This window comes from Tachyglossus aculeatus, chromosome 23, assembly GCF_015852505.1.
Source record: "Tachyglossus aculeatus isolate mTacAcu1 chromosome 23, mTacAcu1.pri, whole genome shotgun sequence".
Taxonomy (NCBI): Eukaryota; Metazoa; Chordata; class Mammalia; order Monotremata; family Tachyglossidae; genus Tachyglossus; species Tachyglossus aculeatus.
This window is the reverse complement of record NC_052088.1, coordinates 28,781,557-28,808,005: the sequence shown is the minus strand read 5'-3', so window position 1 is coordinate 28,808,005 and position 26,449 is coordinate 28,781,557. Positions and strand designations below refer to the sequence as shown.

The window sequence follows — 26,449 nt, the reverse complement described above, 5'->3', positions numbered from 1 at the left end:
TCAGTCTTAATCCCCACTTTACAGATGAGGAAACTGCGGCACAGAGAAGTGAAGGTGGCTTGCCTAAAATCATATGGCAGAGACGTGGCGGAATCGGGATTATAAACCACGTCCTCTGACTTCAGAACCATGATTTTTCCATTAGGCCACGCAGTTTCTCAGTTGAAATCTGACTGCATAGACTTAGCCATAATGAGATAATAACAATTATTATTACAGCATTTATTAAGTCATTACTATGTGGTAAGCACTGAGCTAAACATTGAGGTAGGCACAAGATTGTCAGGTCATATAGATCCTTGTATCCCGTGGGGCTCACAATCCAACAGGGAGGGAGAACTGATAGGTTACTACTATTTTACACATGAGGAAATTGGGACACAGAGATGTATCCAAGGTCACACACAAGGCTAGGCGTGGAGCCAGGATTAGAACCCAGGTATCCCCACTCCCAATCCTGTGCTCTTTCTGTTAGGCCACTGATCTAAAGTTCAGTTGGTGCTTCAGTCATTTAGTCAATCCTATTTACTGAGCGCTTACTGTGTGCAATATAACAGACACATTCCCTGCCCAAAAGGAGCTTGCAGTCTAGAAGGAGAAAGCAGTTATGTAACTCCCAGTCCACCAGAGGAGGGCTCCCCGTCTAGACTGTAAACTCGCTGTGGGCAGGGAACGTGTCTACCAATTCAGTTGCCTTGTATTCTCCCAAGCGCTTAGCACAGTGCTCTACATACAGTAAGCACTCAGTAAAATCGATTGATTAAATGCTAGATTCCTGCTGCTTACTTATTTTCCCTGAGGTTACCTGTGAAGAGATCCTTCCCAGACTGAGCCCCTTCCTTCCTCTCCCCTTCGTCCCCCTCTCCATCCCCCCCATCCTACCTCCTTCCCTTCCCCACAGCACCTGTATATATGTATATATGTTTGTACATATTTATTACTCTATTTATTTATTTATTTTACTTGTACATATCTATTCTATTTATTTTATTTTGTTAGTATGTTTGGTTTTGTTGTCTTTCTCCCCCTTTTAGACTGTGAGCCCACTGTTGGGTAGGGACTGTCTCTATATGTTGCCAACCTGTACTTCCCAAGCGCTTAGTACAGTGCTCGGCATACAGTAAGCGCTCAATAAAAACGATTGATTGATCTCTTCTGCAACTGAACTGGCATAAGGTAAGAAACCAAGATTCCATCCTGCATCCCAGGGAACCTGGCAGGCTGACTAGCCCTGAGGCTTTTTTCTTGACCAGTAGCTCCAATTCCTCAGGCAACCCAGGACACCTCACTGATGGGCTAGCAGACCTATTTCCTTTCAAGGGGCCACAAATGGGAACCAAGGAAGGACAAAACCCATTGTGACAGACAACCAGAGTTGTAGAAAAGATCAATTGCAGGATCGGAATCCTCACCCTCTTGAGGTGACAATAACAGGCTCGTTTTTCAATTTAAGGCTCCAGGCCCCCTTGGTTCACAGGAATATCCTTCTTCAGCTTTCTGTGATTGTGGCTTTGGTGGCCTGGCACATAAATTCAATTTTTTGTGCTATGCTGAAGTTACTAAGAGCTAGGTGACAATGTTGTTTATTTCTAGATGGACAATCAAGTTTCTCTGAGTGAGAAACTCCACCAAGTGAGTTCGAGAAGGGATCTGGAACAGGGTGGCCTAGGGGAAAAAAATGTGAGACTGGGAGTCAGGAGACATGGGTTCTCATCCTGGCTCTGCTACTTGCCTCTGTGACTGTGGACAAGTTACTTAACTTCTCTGGTCCTCAATTTCTTCATCTGTAAAAATGGAGATTAAATGCCTGTTCTCTCTCCCCCTAAGACCGTGAGCCATGGGACTGTATCTGATCTGACTGTATTGTCTTTACCTCAGCACTTGGCTCACATAGTAAGTGATTATTATTATTATTATTATCACTAACAATAATAATTATTATTATTATCACTAATAATAATAATAATGGTATTTAAGCAGTTACTATGTGACAAGCACTGAGGTAGACACAAGGTAATCAGGTTGTCCCAAGTGGAGCTCACAGTCTTATTCTCATTTTTGCAGATAAGGTCACTGAGGCATACAGAAGTTAAGTGATTTGCCCAAAGTCACACAGCTGATAAGTGGTGGAGCCAGGATTAGAACCCACGACCTTAGACCTTCGCAATAATAATGGTTTCTGTTATTACCTAGAGGTCATTGTTAGCTATTTGGCTATTTTGTTTGGATCAATTTATTCCCATTTATGCACTAAGCTTCTGGGGTTGCTCATACACCAGAACAATGGATTTGGTCATAATTATAATGATGATAATAATGATGATGATTATGGTAATCACAATAATAATAGTATTTGTTAAGTGGTTACTTTTGTGCTTAACACTAGACTAAGCACTGGGAAAGACAGAAGAGCAGCATATTGGACACAGTCCCCATTCCACGTGGGACCACTAGTGGAAGGGACTCATTGCAAAGAGGGAGGGAGGAGAGGAAAGAGAGAAGATGGGAGGGAGAAAGGGAATGGAGGCCTGTAGTGAAAATATAATAATAATAATTGTATTTGTTAAGTGTTTACTATATGCCGAGCACTGTTCTAAACACTGGGGTAGATACGAGGTAATCATATTGTCCCACGTGGGGGTCACAGTCTTAATCCTCATTTTACAGATGAGGAACTGAGGCACAGAGAAGTAAAGTGACTTGCCTAAAGTCTCACAGCTGACAAATGGTGGAGCTGGGATTAGAAGCCACGACCTCTGACTCCCAAGCCCGGGCTCTTTCCACTGAGCCATGTTATGAATCTCTCCTCCAAAGCAGGAGTTTTTCCAGCACAGGAATGGGGCCCAGAAATTCAGGGAAACAGGGAGTTGCAGGGAGAGTGAGTTGGACTGACAATACGTTGGACAAATGTAGAAGTGTGAGAGTATAAATCCCTCTAAATTGTAAGTTCCTTGTGGGCAGGGAATGTGTTTACCAACTTCTTTTTTTAAAATGGTATTTGTTGAGCACCTATTATGTGCTGGGCACTAAGTGCTGGGGTAGATAATAATAATAATAATAATAATAATAATAATAATAATGGCATTTATTAAGCGCTTACTATGTGCAAAGCACTGTTCTAAGTGCTGGGGAAGTTATAAGGTGATCAGGTTGTCCCACAGGGGGCTCACAGTCTTTAATCCCCATTTTACAGATGAGGTAACTGAGGTACAGAGAAGTGAAGTGACTTGCCCAAAGTAACACAGCTGACAATTGGTGGAGTCAGGATTTGAACCCATGACCATTGACTCCAAACCTCGGGCTCTTTCCACTGAGCCACACTGCTTCTCTAAAATGGGGATTAAGACTGTGAGCCCCACGTGGGACAACCGGATCACCTTGTAACCTCCTCAGCGCTTAGAACAGTGCTTTGCACATAGTAAGCGCTTAATAAATGCCATCATTATTATATAAATTAGTCAGATTGGACACAGTCCATGTCCCACATGGGGTTCAAACTCAATCCCCATTTGAAAAATAAGGTAACTGAGGCACAGAGATATTTAGTGACTTGCCCAAGATCATGCAGCAGACAAGTGGCAGAGCCAGAAATGCTGAATTACTTCCAGATTTGTGCTCTATCCATTAGGCCACCCTGTTTCTCTACTTCTGTTGTACTGTACACTCCCAAACAGTACAATTCTCTGCACACAGTAAGCATTGAACAAATACCAATGTTTGATTAACATTGTTTAAAATGATGCCTCAGTAAAGCAAGGGAACAAATAAGAGAGATTCTGTTAATTTCTCAGCTATGAAACACAGCAACTGTCACAAAGGTCACCTTGCTAGGACGGTTTGAAGCAGTGCCTGTTGGCAAACTTCATCAGAATCAGGGAAAACACCAATTCACTGTCATCTCTGGGTGACCACATGGCTCCCCTCTGTTCCCGAGCCCAAGGGGTTGAGATTGGCCTTCAATGAGCTCTTAAAGAGCTCCAGTTCCACCTGGTATCAGCCTTGAAAAATCACAATGACCTGAATACCTGGTATCTTGGTATCTGGTAGGGAGTGAAAATGAGCCAATGGATTTCTTTGCTTGCTCATTCCATTTACTGTTAAACCGAGAAATCCTCAGTTGTGATTTCAGGAGGAAACAGAAGAAGTCCAGAGGAACGGGGCCACAGCCCAAATCTGTTCTCATGGAAAAGACCTTATCAGTGACAAAGATCTGAAATTAACGATATCTTTCTGATTCCTTTTGTACATCATCACAATAATAAATTTGGTGTTTGTTAAGTGGCTACTATGTGCTCTACTAAGCATTGGGATGGATCCAAGTAAACTGGGTTGGACAGAGTCCCTGTCCCACATGGGGCTCATAGTCACCATTCTACTGGTGAGGTAACTGAGGCACAGGGAAGTAATAATGATGGTATTTGTTAAGCGCTTACTATGTGATGAGCGCTGTTCTAAGAGCTGGGGTAGATATAAGTTAATCAGGTTGGACACAGTCCCCATCCCACATAGGGCTCCCAGTCTTAATCCCCATTACACAAATGAGTGAATTGAGGCATAGAGAAGTGAAGTAACTTGCCCAAGGTCACACAGCAGACAAGTGTCAAAACCGGGATTAGAACCCAGGTCCTTCTGATTCCCAGGCCCATGCTCTATCCACTAAGCCATGCTGCTTCTTGCATGAGGGCAATGTTTCTACACCTTTGCATCCTGGCAGGAGATGGTGTCATCCTTACCTGATGAGTTTGGTGAGGAGGTGGAGAGTTTTTACCTGGAACTCAGTGTTCTCTGTGCTCTGAAGGCTTAAAACATGCAGGCGTATCACAGCATCAACAGCAGCAGAGACACAGTGCAACGGGGAGGAATTTGGGGGGTTCTGCTTCTAGCTGCAGTTCTTAGAGCCCCTCAATCAATCGCATTTATTGAGTGCTTACTGTGTGCAGAGCACTGTACTAAGCGCTTGGGAAGTACAAGTTGGCAACATATAGAGACAGTCCCTACCCAACAGTGGGCTCACAGTCTAAAAGACAGTGGGTTCACAGTCTGATGGCAGTGGACAGCAAAGAGTCCAGGTGATTCTGCAGCTTCTACAGAGATTGTAGAGAATCTTAAAATTGAAGTCTGACTGTGTACTGGGGCCAAGGCCAGAAGACAATCACAAGGTCCTCAGACATCAGAGAAGCCATGTGACCTAGTGGAAAGAACATAGGCCTGGGAGTCAAGTACAGTGCTCTGCACACAGTAAGCGCTCAATAAATACGATCGAGTGAATGAGGGGCCCGGGTCCTAATCCTGGTTCTCCACCTGCCTGCAGTATAACCTTGGACAAGTCACTTCACTGGGTTCCCGTTTCCTCCTCTGGAAAACGGGGATTCAATACCTGTGCTCCCTCCTTCTTAGACTGCAAGTCCCAAGCGGGACAAGGACTGTGTCCAGCCTGATTGTTTAATATCTATCCCATTGCTTAGTACAGAACTTGGTATAATTATTCTTACCACTATCATTATAAAGAGTTCACCTCTCTCTGTCTTGCAGCCCTATTTGGAATATAAGACAGAATGGTGTTATGAATTTATGCCTGTTCATTCCACACTTTTCTAAATACACCCAGATCTGCTTAGATGTGGCAGTACTTGGCACAATTATTCTTATCATTACCATCATTGCAAAGAGTTCACCTCTCTGTCTTGCAGCCCTAGCTATTTGGAATATAAGACAGAACGACGTTATGAATTTACACCTGTTCATTCCACGCTTTTCTAAATACACCCAGCTCTGTTCAGATGTGGCTTTCTCAGTGGTCTCAGAAGATCAGCTTACCTTGGCTTCTGTGGGATTCATGGTAGGGTTTCTGGTTGGAGCAGCAGAGGATGAATGTGCCTGGAATAGAGCCAAACGAGAAAATTGAATCCCACGTGCGGAACATCCCGTCACATGCTCCTCTCTTTCCACCTTGTGGTCTCTTCCCCCTCCTCTGGGGTGCCCACAAACCGATTGTCAGCCCCAGGCTGGGAACTTTTGGGTCAGAATGATGTGGCCTGGTGACCCTGAATACTTCTGTCCCTATTGGAGTGGCTGTGGCATTTACTGGACCTTGTAGAATGAAATACCTGCTCAGCCTTGCCCTAAAACTGTGAGTCCCAAATGGGGTAAAGATTGGGTCTGATCCGTTTTCTATCTTCCCCAGTGCTTAGCTCAGTCTAAGAACATAACAAGCACTTAAATACTGCAACTATAATTACCACTACATGCTTTGCCACACAACTGGGCAGTACCACAGAATCTTGTGATATTTCCTGCCCACAAGGAGCTTACATTCTAATGTTTTGGGTTATTTCCAGTGTTATTTGGTCAGTGCTTACTATGTACCAGTGAAGCAGTAAGAGAAGCAGCATGGCTCAGTGGAAAGAGCATGGGCTTGTGAGTCAGAGGTCACAGGTTCTAATCCTGGCTCTGCCACATCAATCAATCAATCAATCGTATTTATTGAGCACTTACTGTGTGCAGAGCACTGTACTAAGCGCTTGGGAAGTACAAGTTGGCAACATATAGCGACAGTTCCTAACCAACAGTGGGCTCACAGTCTAAAAGGGGGAGTCTGCTGTGTGACCTTGGGCAAGTCACTTAACTTCTCTGTGCCTCAGTTACCTCATCTGTAAAATGGGGATTAAGACTGTGAGCCCCACATGGGACAACCTGATCACCTTGTATCCTCCCCAGTGTTTAGAACAGTGCTTTGCATATAGTAAGTGCTTAACAAATACCAAAATTATTATTATTATTACCAGGCAGAGTTCTAAGCGAGGATGGGGTTTACATCAGGAAATACTCAGGGAAAGCTTGTCTACTGACATGCTCACAGTTTTTTGTTGCTTCAGATAATTCCTTCAAATACTGGGGAACAGGGAGCCATAGCTAATAATAACAATGGTATTTGTTAAGCACTTACTATGTGTCATATACCGTACTAAGAGCTGGGGTTCATTCAGGTTCATCAGATTGGACAGTCCCTGTCCCACATGAGGCTCACAGCCTAAGTAGGAGGGAGAACAGGTATTGAATCCCCATTTTACAGAGGAGGAGACTGAGGTACAGAGAAGTGAAATGACTTTTTTTAAAATGGCATTTGTTAAACACTCATGATGTGCCAGGCACTGTTTTAAGCTCTGGGGTACGTACAAAATAATCAGGTTGGACACAGTCCAAGTACCGCATGAAACACACAGCTTTAATCCCCATTTTGCAGTTGAGGAAACTGAGGCAGAGAAAAGTGAAGAGACTTTCCCAAAGTCACACAGCACATAAGTGATGGACCCGGGATTAGAACCCAGGTGCTGAGTCCCAGGCCCGCGCTCTTTCTACTAGGCTATGGGGCTTTTATTTCCAAGGAATCCCGCATGTTTCCAGTTGTGCAAAATCTTCTTTATCCATTGACTACGTTGTACAGCAAGAACAGGACATATCAAGCTGGTTATGAAGAACTCGTAAGAGATCATTGTTTCTATCTCTTCAAGCTCCTAAATGGTGGGCAGCCTCAGTATTCGACGGAGACCGAGGGGAAACATCTCAGATCCACTCTAACAGCCAAACAGTCCCTGCCCCTCTGCTCTTTGTCGTCCTTTGGCAGTTGGCTGTGCTATATCTTCCCTCCTCTCCTGGCTCCTTTTCTCACTCCTCCCCAAGGGTCTGGCTCTCTCTCTCTCTCTCTTTTCCCCTAGCTGGCTCGCTGGCTGGATTCTTGCTGACCTCAGCTCTCGCCTCAGGGAGGGAGAGAACTGGCATCTGGAGAACTGGGTGAGTCATGAACCTTCTCTAGAGGCTGCCTTCCCCTTCCGTTCATCTTCGCCTAACACCTCTCCCAGAAGTCTCCACCTCACTTGCCTAGAAGCTGCCTGGGCCGTGGGTTGGGAGACGTAATGCTGATTTCCCAGGATCCCAGAGAACCCAAGTGAAGGGTCTCTACCCTCACCAAGAATTAATAATAATAATAATAATGGGGATAATAACAATAGTGTTTGTTAAGCACTTAATACATGCCAAGCACTGTAACTAAGCACAGGGGTAGATATAGTATATGCAGATTGGATATAGTCCCTATTCCACAAGGGGGCTCCCAACCCAAGAAGAAGGGAAAGCGAATATCTTATCCCCATTTTACAGATGAGTCACTGAGGCACAGAGCAGTTAAATGACTTATCCAAAGTCATATAACAAGCAAATGGTAGAGCTTGGGATCAGAACCCAGATCTAACAATAATAATAATAATAATAATAATGTCATTTATTAAGCACTTACTATGTGCAAAACACTGTTCTAAGCGCTAGGGAGGTTACAAAGTGATCTGGTTGTCCCGTGGGGGGCTCGCAGTCTTAATCCCCATTTTACAGATGAGGGAACTGAGACCCAGAGAAGTGAAGTGACTTGCCCAAAGTCACACAGCTGACAATTGGCAGAGCCGGGATTTGAACCCATGACCTCTGACTCCAAAGCCCGCACTCTTTCCACTGAGCCATGCTGCTTCTCATATTAATATTAAATATATATAAATATATAACAAATAAATAATAAATAAATTAAATAAAATTAATATTAATATTAGTGATGTTAAGAGTTTACCATGTGCCAAGCACAGCTTGCTGTGGGCTGGGAATGTGTTTACCAACTTTCTTTTGTTTATAAAAGGTATTTGCTTAGCGCTTACTATGTCCCAGGCACTGTTCTAAGCACTGGGGTAGATACAATGTAATCAGGTTGGACACAATCCTGGCCCCACACAGGGCTCACAATCTTACTTCCCATTTTTCAGATGAGATAACTGAGGCACGGAGCAGTGAAGTGACTTGCTCAAGGTTACACAGCATACAAGTGGCAAGCAGGGATTAGAACAGGTCCTTCTGACTCCCAAGCCGGTGCTCTAATCACTAGGCAACATTTCTTCCCCAGCTCTGTTATATGGTTCTCTTCCAAGCCCTTAGTACAGTGTTCTGCACACAGTAAACCCTCAATAAATGATTGATTAGATACATGATGAGCAGATACGGCACAGTCCCAGACCCACTTAGGGCTCACAATTTACAGGGGGAAGAAAAGCAGACATTGCTTGTTACCCTTCCACTGGGTCATGCTGCTCCAGTCTTCTGGATGATAAAATCTTCCCCAACAATCTTTTTTTTGGCTGCCCTTTGAACCTTGGTATATGGCAAGGCAAAGTTTCTATCAACTGACATCAATCTAAATCAAGAACACAATCTCAGAGATCAGCTTCTTCTGGAAGTTTACTTTTTAGATACGGATGCACACACGCACACATTTACGCATCCATCCTTCAGTGCTACAGATGGTAAGATCGCTTCTGGGTGCAAATGCGGTTGAGAAGATGGATGGTGTTCTCATTGTTCGCATTTAAGGAAAGCTCCTTGCTGGACTAATGGGTTTGTCCCATACAGGGTTTATCTGTATGGGACAGATGAGAAGCAGTGTGGCTCAGTGGAAAGAGCACAGGCTTTGGAGCCAGAGGTCATGGGTTCAAACCCCGGCTCCGCCAGTTGTCAGCTCTGTGACTTAGGGCAAGTCACAACTTCTCTATGCCTCAGTTACCTCATCTGTAGAATGGGGATTAAGACTGTGAGCCTCCCGTGGGACAACCTGATCACCTTGTAGCCTTCCCAGCGCTTAGAACAGTGCTTTGCACATAGTAAGCACTTAATAAACGCTGTTATTATTATTATTATTATCTGTCTTGGAACCTGCCTCGTGGCACCCTGAGCTCCATGAAGTTTCTGCTCAAAGAGAGCCTCCCTCTTCCAATTGTTGTCTGCCAGGCTGGTCTTTTCACTGCAGTGGTCTCCCAGAAACTCTGCTTTTGGAGAGAGAGAAGCTCCTCTACTGACTATTGTCTGCCAAGCTGGTCTTCCTGCTATTACACATTATTTGAAGTTGTGTTTCACCCTGGCTTGTATGTTCCCCCTTTCAGTCCTCCAGAGAGCAGCTACTTAGGAATCCTGCTGTTGCCTGCTCTCCTCACATGCCCTGCCCAGGAGAGCCAAGACGCTATGAGGAATGTGTTAATTCTGGTTGGCTGACTAAATTCCAGGACCTCATTGTTGGTCAACTTGTCCTGCCACTGATGTGGAGCACAGTTCATAGACGGCATTGCTGAAACTGCTTCACCAGCTGGATGTGTCCTTGGTAGGAAATCCATTAGCTCCGGAGAGGCATAACCATGTCTGGAAGCGGTGAGTCTTAGAAGAAAGAGCACGGGCTTGGGAGTCAGAGCACCAGGGTTCTAACCCCAGCTCTATCACTTCCTTGCTACATGACCTTGGGAAAGTCATTTAACTCATCTGAGAAGCAGTGTGGCATAGAGGATAGAGCATGGGTTCTAAATCCAGCTCCACCACGTGTGTGCTGTGTGACCTTCCTAATTAAGCCCTCTTTCCCTGACTCCATCTCCCTTCTGCGTCATCTACGTACCTGGATCTGTGTACCTTTCAGACACTTGGTATTCACCCCACCCTCAGCTCCATAACACTTATGTACATATCCCTAATGTATTTATTTTTATTGATGTCTGTCTCCCCACCTAATCTGTACTCTTGCTGAGAGCAGGGAACATAACTAATGATTCTGTTATGTTGTACTCTCCCAAGAGCTTAGTACCATTCTCTGCATATAGTAAGCATTCAATAAATATCACAGATTGGTTATTTTGCACACAAATAGTGCTCAATAAATACTGCTCATCGATGGTATTTACAGAAGGAAACATTTAATTGTTGTACAGTCGCAGTCCGCTTGCTATATTGTCTGTCCCGTCCCATAATTACCGTTCCTGCAATACCTGAAATTCTCAAGCACTGCAGGTGTTTCACGAGAATGTTGACAGTTAAATCATCTCAGTTCAGAAAGCACAAAGAGGTTCTTTGCCAGATGCAGAGGCCTGACATTTTGTGACTCACGCTCAGCTATCCAGTAGCAGTGATTGACATTTATTCCCCCAATGACTAATTTATATCAGGTCATTTCTTACCTGACAAATGTCTCTGACCTAGATTCTGCCCATCCCAAAGGTTAGGTCCACACCACCATGTTCTCAAATGCTAGTTCGGAAGTCTTGATCACAGGTGGTGTGGAATAAAATAGAATGATGAACAATCTGGCTCAAAAATTCAAGAAGCCCACCTTTTCTGATTCAATCCACATCCAATCATCTCCTTGTAATGTTCATTTTAGTGCAGGCTAGACTGTTAGCTCACTGTGGGCGGGGAATATGTTTGTTGTAATGTTACATTGTATTCTCCCAAGTGCTTAGTACAGTGCTCTGGACACAATAAATGCTTAATAAATACAATTGACCTACTGAAGACCAGGAAACCCCCCCCCGCCCCAAGTCACATTTCCCATTTATGGTAGGCTATAACCCAATCTGCTTATAATGTATCTACCTGGGCACTTAGTACAATGCTAGACACATAGCAGTCAACAAATTCCATAATTTTTATAATCAGCAGATTTTCTGGACAATTCAAGCCTCCAAATCTATTGAGGCCGGAATTCCACAGGTCATTCAGGCACAGAGGTATTACATTTTTTCATTAGCTTGAATTCTCTCTCACTCCACCTTTCATTCATTCATTCAATCGTATTTATTGAATGCTTACTGTGTGCAGAGCACTGTAGTAAGCGCTTGGGAGGTACAAGTTGACACCTTCCTAGCTAACTTCTGGGGTCCCTCCTAGTGGGAGCTGTATTACAGTGAGCTGAGCAAAACATGGGTCTTAAATAGGAGAATTTAATACTAATACTAATAATAGTATTTGTTAAGCACTTACTATGTGTCAGGCAGTGTTCTAAGTGCTAGGGTAGGTGCAAGATAATTGTGTTGGACACAGCTCTCTGTCCTACATAGGGCTCACAGTCTTAATCCCCATTTTACAGATGAGGGAACTGAGGCATACAGAAGCTAAGCGACTTGCCCAAAGGCACACAGCAGACAAGTGGCGGAAGCGGCATTAGAACCCATGACCTTCAGATTCCCAGGCCCATGCTCTGTCCACTACGCCATGCTGCTTTGGAAGGCAGCTTACTGGATGAGGGAAATATAACTTTCTGGGCCATTTTTCAGACCTTAATTAAAATGAATGTTACAGGAACAAGTAGGGACTGTCTGTATATGTTGCCAACTTGTACTTCCCAAGCGCTTAGTACAGTGCTCTGCAAACAGTAAGTGCTCAATAAATACGATTGATTGATTGATTGATCAGGCCAGAAAAGATAGAAGTCTTGAATTTTCCAGCTGGATTGTTAATTATCCTCATTGGAATTCTTTTTATTGTATTTCTTAAGTGCTGACAGAACTCAGGTCCTTCCGACTCCCAGGCCCATGCTCTAACCACTAAACCATGCTGCTAATCATGGATTTCATGCTTATCATGCTTATCAATCAATCAATCAATCGTATTTATTGAGCGCTTACTGTGTGCAGAGCACTGTACTAAGTGCTTGGGAAGTACAAGTTGGCAACATATAGAGACCATCCCTACCCAACAGTGGGCTCACAGTCTAGAAGGGGGAGACAGACAACAAAACCAAACTTATTAACAAAATAAATAGAATAGATATGTACAAGTAAAATAAATAGAGTAATAAATATGTACAAACATATATACATATATACAGGTGCTGTGGGGAAGGGAAGGAGGTAAGATGGGGGGATGGGGAGGGGGACGAAGGGGAGGGGGGGACGAGGGAGAGAGGAAGGAGGAGGCTCAGTGTGGGAAGGCCTCCTGGAGGAGGTGAGCGCTCAGTAGGGCCTTGAAGGGAGGAAGAGAGCTAGCTTGGTGGATGTGGGGAGGGAGGGCATTCCAGGCTAGGGGGATGACGTGGGCCGGGGGTCGACGGCGGGACAGGCGATAACGAGGCATGGTGAGGAGATTAGTGGCAGAGGAGCGGAGGGTGCGGGCTGGGCTGGAGAAGGAGAGAAGGGAGGAGAGGTAGGAGGGGGCGAGGTGATGGACAGCCTTGAAGCCCAGGGTGAGGAGTTTCTGCCTGATACGCAGATTGATTGGTAGCCACTGGAGATTTTTGAGGAGGGGAGTAACATGCCCAGAGCGTTTCTGGACAAAGACAATCCGGGCAGCAGCATGAAGTATGGATTGAAGTGAGGAGAGACACGAGGATGGGAGATCAGAGAGAAGGCTTATCTGTGGACAAGTTACTTGGGGGAACAAAATAGAAGTTGAAAATGAAGTTCCTACTCTCAAGGAGTTTAGAGACGAATGGAGGAGCTTTCAGTAAATACTCCTGTCCCAGAGATGCTCTAATTTGAAATAGGTGTCTTTGACTGCAATTTATTGATGGGTATAATAATAATAATACTGGCATCTGTAAAGCACTTACTATGTGTCATGCACTGTTGTAAGTGCTGGGATAGATACAAGGTAATCAGGTTGTCCCACATGGGGCTCACAGTCTTAATCCCCATTTTACAGATGAGGTAACTGAGACCCAGAGAGTTGCCCCAAGTCACACAGCTGACAAGTGGTGAAGCCAGGATTAGAACCCACGACCTCTGACTCCCAAGCCTGTGCTCTTTCCGCTGAGCCACACTGCTTCTCGTAATGTACTAAGCACTTGGGAGAGTACAATATAACAGAGTTGGTAGACACATTCCCTGCCCACAATGAACCTACAGTAAGTGCTTAAAACATACTATTACTACTACTATCTTGAGAGATCATGATGTGCCATTGAAAACACTCTGCACACAGTAAGCGCTCAATAAATACGATTGAATGAATGAAAGGTTTTGTGTATAACTGCAATGTCAATCGAGGTGTTCCTACACTAACACGAGTCCTTCCTTAATGCGGGGCTCATAAGAAACATAACTCCTAGGAGAACTCCGTGTAAGTGCTCAATGTGGGCCTCAAAGCATTCTTTGAGCATTATCAATGGCATTTATTGAGCACTTGGGAGATAGAACAGTGCTTTGCACATAGTAAGTGCCTAATAAATGTTATTATTATTATTACAGAACAAGAGTGTTGGTAGGCACATTTCCTGTCCACAACAAACTCTCAGTGTAGAGGAGACTTGTACTGAGATGACAATATACTCACTAAATGTCACCCTGACGTTTTCCCACACCCACCCACTCTCATGGTTGCTGACAAGAACAGCCTTTGAATCAAATTACTCTGATTAGTCTAAATGGATATTATTTTTGAATGTGCATAAAGGGACAGGTTTTGAATATGATACCTTTCACTTCTCTTGATTGCATTTTTCTTAAAGGTACCACGAATTCTTTTTTAAAAATTTTATGAAAGCATTTTTTTTCCACCATCATGCCAACACTTTTCTATTTCTGTTTCCCTAGAAGGAAATCTCCCTAACTTCTGGTTGTTTCTTGGAGCCCTACAGTGCCCGAAGGAAGACCGAAAAACAAACAAACCCAAGCTAATTAAACTCACTTAAAACATGCTAGGCTGGGTGCCATTTACTTGATCTAGGGAAATACCACGGCAGGAAGTGTAGTGTCGCTGATGCAACACAACGTGCTCAGGACTGGAAATAAATATTAAAGCGTTTCCTGGTAACGAGTACAATAGCTGCAGCTGACTCATGGCCCAAGCACACTGTTGGAAACACTTTAGATCAGTTGAACCCTCCCCTTCCTAAGTGCCAAACTCATGAGCTCTGAAGGCTGGATCATACCAAGTGGACAATCAAAGCAGGGCAAGACATGGATCTGGGACAAATCAACCTTTTGATGGAGTGGTGCGGGCCTCTAATTATAATAATTACCCTATTTCTAAAGTGCTTATTTTGTGACAAGCACTATACTAAGCACTGAGGACAATACAATACCATCAGATCAGACACAGTCCCTGAGCCACATGGGGCCTCACAGTCTAAGTGGGAAGGAGAACAGACATTGGATCCCTGTTTTGCAAATGAGGGAACTGAGGCACGCAGAAGTGAAATGACTTCACACAGCAGACAAGCAGCAGAGCCAGGATTAGAATCCAGGCCAGTTCTCTTTCCACTAGGCCATATTGCCTCTGGTATTTAAAATCTAACCCTTCAGTGCTTCACTAGGACACACATACATACATCCCCTTGGGCACACACCCCATGACAAACACCCAGTCGAGAGAGAGAGAGAGAGAGAGAGAGAGAGAGAGAGAGAGAGAGAGAGAGAGGTAACAATTGCCTCAAAAGTTGGCAAAATCATGTTAAGTATGTTAAGGGATAAGGAGAGGACATGAGGAGAGAGACTAGAGACAGGGCAGAAGAGAGAAGAAATGTCTAGCCCAGAAAAGGAAGGAGAGAGGAAAGACAGAGAAGGAAGAGAAGGAAAATGATGTGAAGACACTGGTGAGAGAAGAGAAAACCACATAAACATCTGAGGCTTCACAGGTCTCAGAATGGTTTGTTGTAACAATACTAATGATTATTATAATTATTATTACTGTGGCATTTATTTCAAGCACTATGTGCTAAGGACTCTAAGCTCCTTGAGGACAGAGAACATGTCTTCTAACTTTAGCTCTTAGTACAGTGCTCTGCACTGAGTAAATGCTCAAGAAATAATCCTGACTGAATAATAATAAAATTATTGCTATAATGGTGTCTGTTAAGTGCTTATTATGTGCTAAGCATTGTTCTAAGCACTGAGGTAAATACAAGTTAATCAGGTTGGACACAGTCCCTGTCCCACACAGGGCTCACAGACTAAGTAGGAGCGAATAGGATTCTTTGGAGGTTATAATATCCCTGTCTCTCATAGGGATTGCAATCTATTGTATCCCCATTTTACAGGTGAGAAAACTGAAGCCCAGGGATGTTGTGACTCACCCAAAGCCACACTAAAGGCAAGGGGAAGGCCTGGAATTCAAACCCACTAGGTCACACAGCCTCCCAGTAAAACAAATTAACAAATAAATAAAGTGTTTTGTGGGGCAAAGGCAATAGTAGGCATGTACAATGGCAGAAGTGCTCTTTTTCAAAGCTTGTTAATGATTCCAGCAGGGCCCTACTTGCTTTCTGCTGCCAGAACCAGAGGCTATCCCTAATTCTGAGAATTCAGGGGTGAAAGGAAGCACAACTAGCCATCCTTTTTGGCAGCCAGAGGCCCTGAGCGAACATGTCCACCAGGTGAAATTGCCTGTGACCTGGCTTTCTGACATTATTTCCATTACAATCCTCTAGACAGGAAGCTCCTTATGGGCAGGGAAGGTGTCTGCTAATTCCGTTGTATTGGACTCTCCCAAGTGCTTTAATACAGTGCTCTTAAGTGCTCAATAAGTATGAATGATTGATTGATTGACTTTGGGCAAGTCAATTCACTCTTCTGTGGCTCAGTTTCTTCATCTGTAAACGAAAGGTCAAAGCCTGTTCTTCCTTCCTCAGACTGTGAGACAGGGACTGTGTACAATTTGCATATACTGTATCTATCTCAGTGGTTGACACATTGTAAGCATTTAAAAATACCACAATCATTATTGTCACTATTATTTTCTGTTTCCTGTAATGCTCTTCTCATTCCCACAGACAGAGGAATTGGTTTATGACCATGACTGTTTGCCAGGAAATGGTGAAGAGTGTGAAGATTTCTCACCAAGCAAGATTTGTTTATGTTCAATCTTGCAGTTTGCTGTTTCTCACTGATGTTTGCAATCCCATTTTAGCATCTTTTGTGTCTATCACCACTGAACTGTGAGCCCACTGATCAGGAATGTCTGAACCCTTTAATTGGATCTTTCCCAGGACCTGGCAGTCCTAATGATGCTTCAGACTCAACTGACCCACCACTATCAGTGGGTCAGTAGAGTGGTTTTCCATGTTTTGGGGTGAGGGAGCTCCACCTAGAGCGTTATGGGAGTCCTCAGCTCCCTACTGTGAAGATTGGGGTTCCAGGTCTGGTAGTTAGAACAAAAAATAATAATAATGATGATGATGACGATGATATTTGTTAAGCACTTATGTGTCAAGCACTGTTCTAAGCACTGGGGTAGATGCAGCATAATCAGGCTGTCCCACATGGGGCTCACACTTTTAATCCCCATTTTATAGATGAGGTAACTGAGGCAAAGAGAAGTTAAATGACTTGCCCAAGGTGACACAGGAGGCCAGTGGAGGAGGAGGGATTAGAACCCATGTTCTCTGACTCCCAAGCCCGTGCTCTTTCCACTAAGCCATGCTGCTTCTCTGCTTCTCAGAATCCCTGGGTCTCCTGGGACTTGAGCATGGGTGAGTCAGCAGCATTCAACTCATGTGCTCCATTCAAGGGATGCCTCACGTTCCCTAGAGCTGGGGAGAGAAGGAGGGGAGAAGCTGGACTGAGGCCACTGCGGATGCTAAATCCTAGTAGTGATCAGCCTAGGCATCATGATTTTACTCCATCTGTGAGAACTGATTCCTTCCCAAAAGATGGTCTTGGGGGATCATCAATCGTATTTATTGAGCGCTTACTGTGTGCAGAGCACTGTATTAAGCGCTTGGGAAGTACAAGTTGGCAACATATAGAGACGGTCCCTACCCAACAGTGGGCTCACAGTCTAAAAGGGGGAGACAGAGAACAAAACCAAACATACTAACAAAATAAAATAAATAGAATAGATATGTACAAGTAAAATACATAAATAGAGTAACAAATATGTACAAACATATATACATATATACAGGTGCAGTGGGGAAGGGAAGGAGGTAAAGGGAAGGGGGATGATACTGAAACCTACTGGAGATTCTGAAACATAAGAGAAGAAGCACGGTCTACTGGCTAGAGCACAGGCCTTGGAGTCAGAAGGACTTCAGTTCTAATTCCAGCTCCGCCACTTGTCTGCTGTGTGAACTTAGGCGAATCACTTAACTTCTCTTTGCCTCAGTTACCTCACCTGTAAAATGGGGATTAAGGCTGTGAGCCCCTCTGGACTGTACGCCTGTTGTGGGCAAGGAATGTGTCTGTTAATTATTATATTTAATAATAATGATAGCATTTATTAAGCGTTTACTATGTGCAAAAAACTGTTCTAAGCACTAGGGAGGTTACAAGGTGATCAGGTTGTCCCACGGGGGGCTCACAGTCTTCATCCACATTTTACAGATGAGGTAACTGAGGCCCAGAAGTGAAGTGACTTGCCCAAAGTCACACAGCTGACAAGTGGTGGAGCTGGGATTTTGAACCCATGACCTCTGACTCCAAAGCCCAGGCTCTTTCCACTGAGCCAAGCTGCTTCTCCCAAGTGCTTAGTATATTTATATTTATATATATGTGTATATATATATATATATATATATATATATATTTACTCTCCCAAGTGCTTAGTATAGTGCTCTGCACACAGTAAGCACTCAATAAATATAACAATGAATGAATGTGGGACATGGACTGTGTCCAGCCTGATCAGCTTGTACCTACCCTAGTGCTTAGTACAGAGCCTGACACATGGTAAACACTTGACAAATACCATTAAGAAAAATACCACTTATGGCCTGATCATTGGTAAGGAACCTCTCATCTCAGTGAGAGCCAACAAAATACCTTAAATATTGGCCTTCATAAACATCCTCTTCAAACCACTCCCTTATTTCATCCTCTCAGTTGGGACAGCCTTATTTGCAGCCATCTAACAGGTGGCTTAAGGTTGGAAAATAGTCTTAAAGTTTCTATTCCTTGTATGAATTATATATGCATGAGGATCATCTTCAAACTGAGCTCCACTTGGGGCTGGGATTGAGTCTAATTAACTTGTATCTGTTCCAGTGCTTAGGACAGCACTCTACTAGATTGCAAAGTCCCTGAAGACAGGGAACACATCTACCAACTCTGTTGTACTCTCTCAAGTGCTTAGTACAGTGCTCTGCACACCGTAAACACTCAATAAATACCACTGATTAACCAATTCCACTATTATTTGCATTGCCCTCCAAAACTCCTCAACCCTGAGCATTATGACTGTGCCACAGAGGAAAGTTCAATGCCTAAAATACATTCCCAGATAGAACGATAATCAAGGCCAAATCAGGACCAGACAGGGAACGGACTATCCAAAAGCCGGATTACTGGGTCAAATACCCCTTGCCCTTCCTGAAAATTCAGAAGGGACGGAAGGAAGCACAACCTCTTTCAAGTGAGTATGGGGCTCCTGAGGGGAGAGACAGCAAACTAAAGTATCATTCCTCAACCCAGTCCAGTGTCAAGCAGGTGGGGAAGCTCCTTTTCCCCATTTAATAATAATAATAATACCGGTATTTGTTAAGCACTTACTATGTGCCAAGCATTGTTCTAAGTGGTGGAAAGTCCAACCTTCAATAAATGTGATTGATAGAGAGTTTGAGTGTTTACTGTGTGCAGCACACCATACTAAGCACTTGGAATAATACAATCTAACAAAGTTGCTAGACATGTTTCCTATAGTGCCTGGTACATATTAAGAACTTAATAAATACCATAATCATTAATTATTACCACCAGTTTAGAGGGGGAGATGGACATTAATGTGAATAAATTATGGATAGATACTTAAGTGCTGTGGGGCACAGGATGGAGTGAATAAAGAGTGCAAATCCAAATGGAGGGGTGACACACTCTACCCTTTGAAACATTTCTAAATAGTCATTCTGTACAGTTAGGAACAGTGAGTTTTGTTTATGCATAAACCTCAGCTACCTTTCTAATAAAGGAGTGGAGAGGATTTAAGATTTTGTAGGCACAGGAATGCTGAAGACAGTTTCAAAGTTTGAGGCTATTGTGGGGATGGAAGGGGGGAGGGGAGAAATCAAAGGTCAGTAAAAAGAACACAAATTTAAAGCCATTCAATCCAGAAGCTTCTCACTGAGTTGAGACTGTAAACTCCTTGTGGGCAGGGAACATGTCTCTTGTATGGCATAGTGGAAAAAGCATGGATTTTGGAGTCAGAGGACCTAGATTTTAATCCTCCCTCTGCCACATACCTGCTGTGTGACCCTGGGCAAGTCACTTAACTTTTCTTTGCCTCAGTTTCCTGATCTGCAATATGTGGATTCAATACCCATTCTCCCCTGTACTGAGACTTTGAGCCCCATGTGGGGCCTGATTATCTTGTATCTACTCCGGAGCTTAGTACAGTGCTTGGCACACAGTAAGCACTTCACAATTACCACAGTTATTTTTATATTGTTTTCTCCCAAGTGCTTAGTACAGTGCCCTTTACCTAATAAGGACTCAATAAATATGATTGATTGTTGCCACTGTCTTGGTTATTTGGCCATGAATCTTGTAACTAGGTTCAGAGAGGACCAGTTTTCATTAGTGAATCAACAGAGCTGGTTTGTGGGCAGCACTTGTGACTTTCTGAATTTTGGATAAGACATGTAAATATTACGGGTGATAATACTGAGTTCCTTTGGAAGGCTCGCTGAAAATGCCTGAAGTCTAAACGTTATGAGATCATCTGAACATGCCTACCAACTACATGGTGCAGTATACTTCCAAGTGCTTAGTACAGTGATCTGCATGAAGTAAGCAATCAATACTGTTGACTGATCCCTAGTGAAAGAGATTTCCATCATACCTTGCAATTCACATCACAAAAGTATTTTACCATCAGTTTCATAGTTACACTTCCATCTCCTACGTATGGCCTTTTGTTCTACTTTCTCTCAAGCTAAGGGAAAACTTTCCAGGCACTGTGACAGGGTTGGCTTTGTAACTCAGATTCCTTCAGGACAATACAAACTGTTCTCCTAGCCCTCTGACACCTAGTCAAATGACAGTGGTGGAATCAATAGTGGTAGAAACATATTGTGAGACAACACAAGGCTAATTATTATCATTCTGCTTGACAAACAATGATATTCCTGGTGAAAAGCAAATGCTATGCAAACATAGTCCATTAATGGAACAGTTTAACAAAGAATCAAAAATGAACACCTAAAAGTTAACCCAAAGTAAATATATCAATTCCTGGCTTCAACAAAGAAGCAGTGAAGCCTACAGAAAAGAGCACGAGCCTGGGACGTGTGTTCTAATCCTGGCTCTTCCAACTGCTTGTTCTGTGACCTTGGGCCAGTCACTTCTTTGTGCCACCGTTACCTCATCAGTAAAATGGGATTAGATTCTCCTCCTTTCAGTTTACACCATGAGCCCCATGTGGGACAAGGACTGTGTCCAGCCTGCTGAACTCCTACCCGCACTTAGAGCAGTGCTCGACATATAGTAAGCACTTAAATAACATAAAAAATAGTAGATAGAGCAGTAGATAATACAATTGATCACAATGCCTGCTTCTACCAATTTACATTAAACCTCTTGGGAGCCCAAACTCTTACCCTTTTCTCCAATACCGTGGCCCGTAACTTGGCTGCATTGGATCATGAACCAAACCGAGCCCCTATCCCTGCACCTGACCCCGACACAGTCAGCTCCCAACCTTTAACTTAGCCCCAGCCGAAATCCTAACCCCAGCCCTGACTCAAACACAAGTCCCTGCTCTAATCACAGCCCAGGATTTAACATTGATCCTCACCCTGACTCTCACCCAAACATTGGCCCCAACCCTAGTGCGGCTTTTGAGGGTTGAGTTTCTGGATTTCATTTTTTAGAAAGGTCAAGAACCAGCATTAGTTGATTTACCTCTTCCCGTTTTGTAGGACCCGTGGAGAAACTTCTAAGCAAGCTCTCATTTATGATCCTGTCTAAAAGCCAGTCATAACTTGAGTGAAATTTTTTAAACAAAGGGTCAAATTCCAACCCAGTTTCAGTTTAGTATCAGCCCAGAAATTCTCCCCACCCTATGAAAATCCCTCCCCTTCCTGGAACACAACCACAACCAAGCAGAATCCACCCTCTCCCTGCCAGAGGTCTCTGCTCTTAGAACCCCATCTCTTCAATCTTATTTATTGAGAACTTACTTTGTGCAGAGCATTGTATTAAGCAATTGGGAGGGTACAATATAACAGAGTTGGTAGGCACGTTCCCCGCCCACAAGGAGCTTATAGTCTCCATGAAATAAACTAATGGTTCATAGATAGCCATTATCACCCAGGAATATCTGCCACCAGACGCTCTACTTCTCACTCTGGGAATCCTGCTTCTCAAATCCCTTTACAACCCCTTCTTACAAATGCAAACCCCTCATGTCTTCACTAGGCAAAAGTCACCTACTGAACCCATGCTTTGAATTCAGCCCATTTTTTAATGGTATTTGTTAAACCCCCTTTCAGGATGGCACAGGTGGAGAGTTTCCAGTCCTCTACCAGTCTCGGCTATGGAAGGGAGAGTCAAGCAGAGGCCTACCCATTTCGTTCCTAGCTTGGGCATTGGCTAGCAAGTGGAAGGCAATCTGCTACAAGTCAAACCTCACCTGTACTGGGCAGCAGTGGCATGGAAGAGAGTCAAGGATGGAGACTCAAGTTTACAGGGCGGAAGAAGGCAACGGTAAACCAGTTATGGATTTTTACCATGAAAATTCTTTGGATACACTACCAGAACAATTGCAGATGGAGGTGAGGTGTTCTGGGAGACATAGGTCCTTGGAGCTGCTTTGGGTCAGAGACGACTCGGCAGTGTAAGACAAGACAAGATTTATTAAGCACCTCCTATGTGTCAAGCAATCTGGGTAGATTCAAGATCATTTGGTCAGACATGTCTCACATGAGGTTCATGGTCTATGTAGGAGGGAGAACAAGTAATGAATCCCCATTTTGAAGTCAAGGAAACTGAGGCAAAGAGAAGTTAAGTGACTTACCCAAGGTCACACATCAAGCAAGTGGATGGAGCCGGGATTAGAACCCAAGTCCTCTGTTTCCCAGGCCCATGCTTTATCCGGTAGGCCACACTACTTCCTGAATTTCTTTCCTCTTGTCTTTCCCTGTATTTCAACAGGTTTTGTGCGAAAACCCCATATTTGTTTGGTTCTTGGAAAGCTGGTGGCTGACAACGCATGGAGGCATATAAAACACCTTTGTAAATGGGTATAAAATAGGAGCTAAGGTTTCATCACTTACCCTAGACAAGAGTTCCTTCTTAACATCCTTTTACACTGTAAGGTCATTGTGAGCAGGGAACCTGTCTATCAACTCTGTTATATTGTACTCTCCCAAGTGCTTAATACTGGCTTAATACATGTGAGCTCTCAATACATACTTTGATACATCAAATGTTGAAAACTGCAATCCACAGCTAAAGGGAGAAAAGCACCAGCACAACTTGGAAAGAAGACAGGAAAAGATGTAACTTCATGAGGCCCAAACTCAATATAGGAAGAATCTGCTCCTTCAGGAACTAGAAAATGACAGTTATGACCAACTTTAATTTCGAGGGGGAACACTTTTAATACTCCCTGAGAGTATTACTTCTGAGGAGAAGTATTTGAGGCCCAAGCTCAGAGTAATTAATTCAATAACATTGAAGGCAAGAGTGAAATGCCTCAACAACAATATTAATTAAAATAATAACTGTGGAATTTGTTAAACACTTACTATGCTTAACCAATGGTGATTGGCACCATTCTAAGTGCAGGGGTAGATACAATTAGATTGGTTTGGAAACAGTCCCTGGCTCCCAGTTTTAATCCACACTTTACAGATGAGGTAACTGAGGCACAGAGAAGTGAAGTGACTTGCCCAAGGTCACACAGCAGACAAGTGGCAGAGCCAGAATTAGACTCCCAGGCCCAAGCTCTATCCACTAGGCCATGCTGCTTTCCTCAGTGGTCACAAATGATCTCCTTGCCAAATCCAACGGCCTCTACTGCATCCTAATCCTCCTTGAACTCTCAGCAGCCTTCAACACTGTCAATCACCCATTTGTCCTGGAAACATTATCTAATCTTGGCTTCACCGACACTGTCCTCTCCTGGTTCTCCTCTTATCTCTCTGGCCGCTCATCCTCAGTCTCTTTCGCAGGCATCCCCTCTGCTTCCCACCCCCTAACTGTAGGAGTGCCTCAAGATTCAGTTATATTCTCCATCTACGCCCATTCCTGTGGAGTACTCACTCATTCCCATGGCTTCGACTATTATTTCTAAGCAGTTGATTTAAAAATCTACATCTCCAATCCTGACCTCTCTCCATCTCTGCAGTCTTGTATTTCCTCCTGTCTTCAGGACATCTCTACTTGGATGTCCTTCCATCACCTAAAGCTTAACATGTCCACAACAGAACTCATCTTCCCATCAAAACCATATCCTCTCCCTGACTTTCCCATCACTATTGACACCACTACCATCTTTCCTGTCTCACAAGCCCGTGACCATGGCACTACTCTCAACTCACTCTCATTCAACCCACACATTGTCACCAAAATCCTGTTTGTTCATCCTTCTTCATGACATTGCTAAAATCTACCCTTCCCTCTCAATTCACATTGCTCCCATGATAATCCAAGCATTTATCCTAACCCAGCTTGATTACTGTTTCAGCCTCCTTGCTGACCTCTCTGGCCCCTATCTCTCCCCACTCCAGTCTAAACTTCACTCTGCTGCCCAGATCATTTTTCTACAAAACCATTCAGTCCATGTTTCTCTGCTCTTTGTGGCATCCAGTGGCTGCCCATCCATCTCTGTATCAAACAGAAATCTTTTGTCTTCAGCTGTAAATCACTCAATCACCTTACCTCCCCAATTTCTTAATACAACTCAGCCCACACACTCTGCTCCTCTATTCCCAAACTATTTACTGTACCTCAATTTTGACTATCTCACCACATACCCTTTATCCATGTCTGGCCTCTGGCCTGGAATACCCTCCCTCCTCATATCTGACAGAAAATTGCTCTCCCCATCTTCAAAGCCTATTTAAAGTACAATTCCTCGGAGAGGCCTTCCCAGACTAAGCCCTCATTTCCCCTTCTCCTAATTCCTTCTGCATCACTAGTGAAAAGAGCATGGGCTTTGGAATCAGAGGTCATGGGTTCAAATCCTGGCTCTGCCAATTGTCAGCTGTGTGACTTTGGGCAAGTCACTTAACTTCTCTGTGCCTCAGTTACCTCATCTGTAAAATGGGGATTAAGACTGTGAGCCCCCCGTGGGACAACCTGATCACCTTGTAACCTCCCCAGTGCTAAGAAAGTGCTTTACACGTAGAAAGCACTTAATAAGTGCCATCATTACCATTGGTATTATTATTACAACAATGATATGCATTCATAAATACCAATGATTGATTGACTGAATAAATGAATGCTCTCCAGTTTCCTTGCTGGAAAGGAGACAAAATGTTGAACCAACCACATTCAATTCATAATGCTCTGCAGGTCTGAGCAGCACTAGACTGAAATTTGGAGAGATTATTGTCAGAGCCCTCCAGAACTAGGCTACGCTCTTTTTAAATGGTATTTGTTAAGCACTTCTTATGTGCCAGGCACTGTACTAAACACTGGGGTAGATAAAATGTTAATCAGGTTGGACACAGTCCATGTACTTCATGAGGCTTACAGTCTTAATCCCCATTTTATAGATGAGATAACAGGTACAGAGAAGTGACTTGCCAAAGGTCACACAAGATAATAGTAATAATTTTATAATTAGTGTACCAGATTTCTCATCTTCAAAATGGAGATATTAATACTATCTTGCCCTTATCTCACAGGACTTTGTGAGGACAAAAATGAGCTAGATAATTTGAAGTACTATGGGGGTAATAAAAGCACTATACAAAATCAAGACATTGCACAAAACACAGGTGAAGAAATGAAATCCTTTTCTATAACAAAGCTCCCATCTCACCAGTCCACCCTTCAACACTTCTAAGAAAGTGATAGCAAAGAACTGGATACAAGTTAGTAAGTGAAACATGCTATCTAAATAGCAAACTGTAACTGAAAATGGTGCTTACTGTCTGTCTCCCCCTTCTAGACTGTGAGCCTGCTGCTGGGTAGGGACTGTCTCTATATGTTGCCAACTTGTACTTCCCAAGCAATTAGTACAGTGCTCTGCACACAGTAAGTGCTCAATAAATATGACTCACTGAATGAATGACAGTTAGATCTATCCAGTATTTAAATCACATTTTGCTTCACACATAAGTATGGTCCTTTCCTGTACTGATGCAATTTTATCTGCACTTGCTGGCACTGTATTCAATCAATGGTTTTTACTGAGCTCTTACTATATGTAGAGCACTGTACTGAGCACCTGGGAGAGTACAACAGGGTTGGTAGACATGTTCCCTGCCCATAAGGAGCTAGTCTAGTTAATTTATCCCCTTAGCACGACTGTCTTCCCGAAGACTCTGCTTTAAGAGAGCAAACCCTATCCCGGTTCTGGCAAGTCCAGCTCATCTCTCTGTTGCCTGGCCTTTCTGCATGCCATGCAGAGATCACACTGCTTGAGATTAGATTTCACTATATAACACGTGCCTGGGAGTCAGAAGGACCTGGGTTCTAATTCTGGCTCCACCACTTGTCTGCTTTGTGACAAGTAACTCAATTTTTCTGTGCCTCATTTTCCTCATCTTCAAAATGGA

The 26,449-nt window shown here is 43.6% G+C and overlaps 1 protein-coding gene across 8 annotated transcripts in view; it reads right to left on the bottom strand.

Annotated features, from left to right (window-relative positions):
- The window catches only part of CAST (calpastatin), a 142,117-nt gene that overhangs the window by 48,478 nt on the left and 67,190 nt on the right, over positions 1-26,449 (bottom strand). For all 8 annotated transcript variants that reach the window (XM_038765955.1, XM_038765956.1, XM_038765959.1 and 5 more), the window contains one exon: positions 5,818-5,877. In XM_038765955.1, coding sequence (XP_038621883.1) covers positions 5,818-5,877 — 60 coding nt within the window. The remainder of the gene's footprint in view (positions 1-5,817; positions 5,878-26,449) is intronic.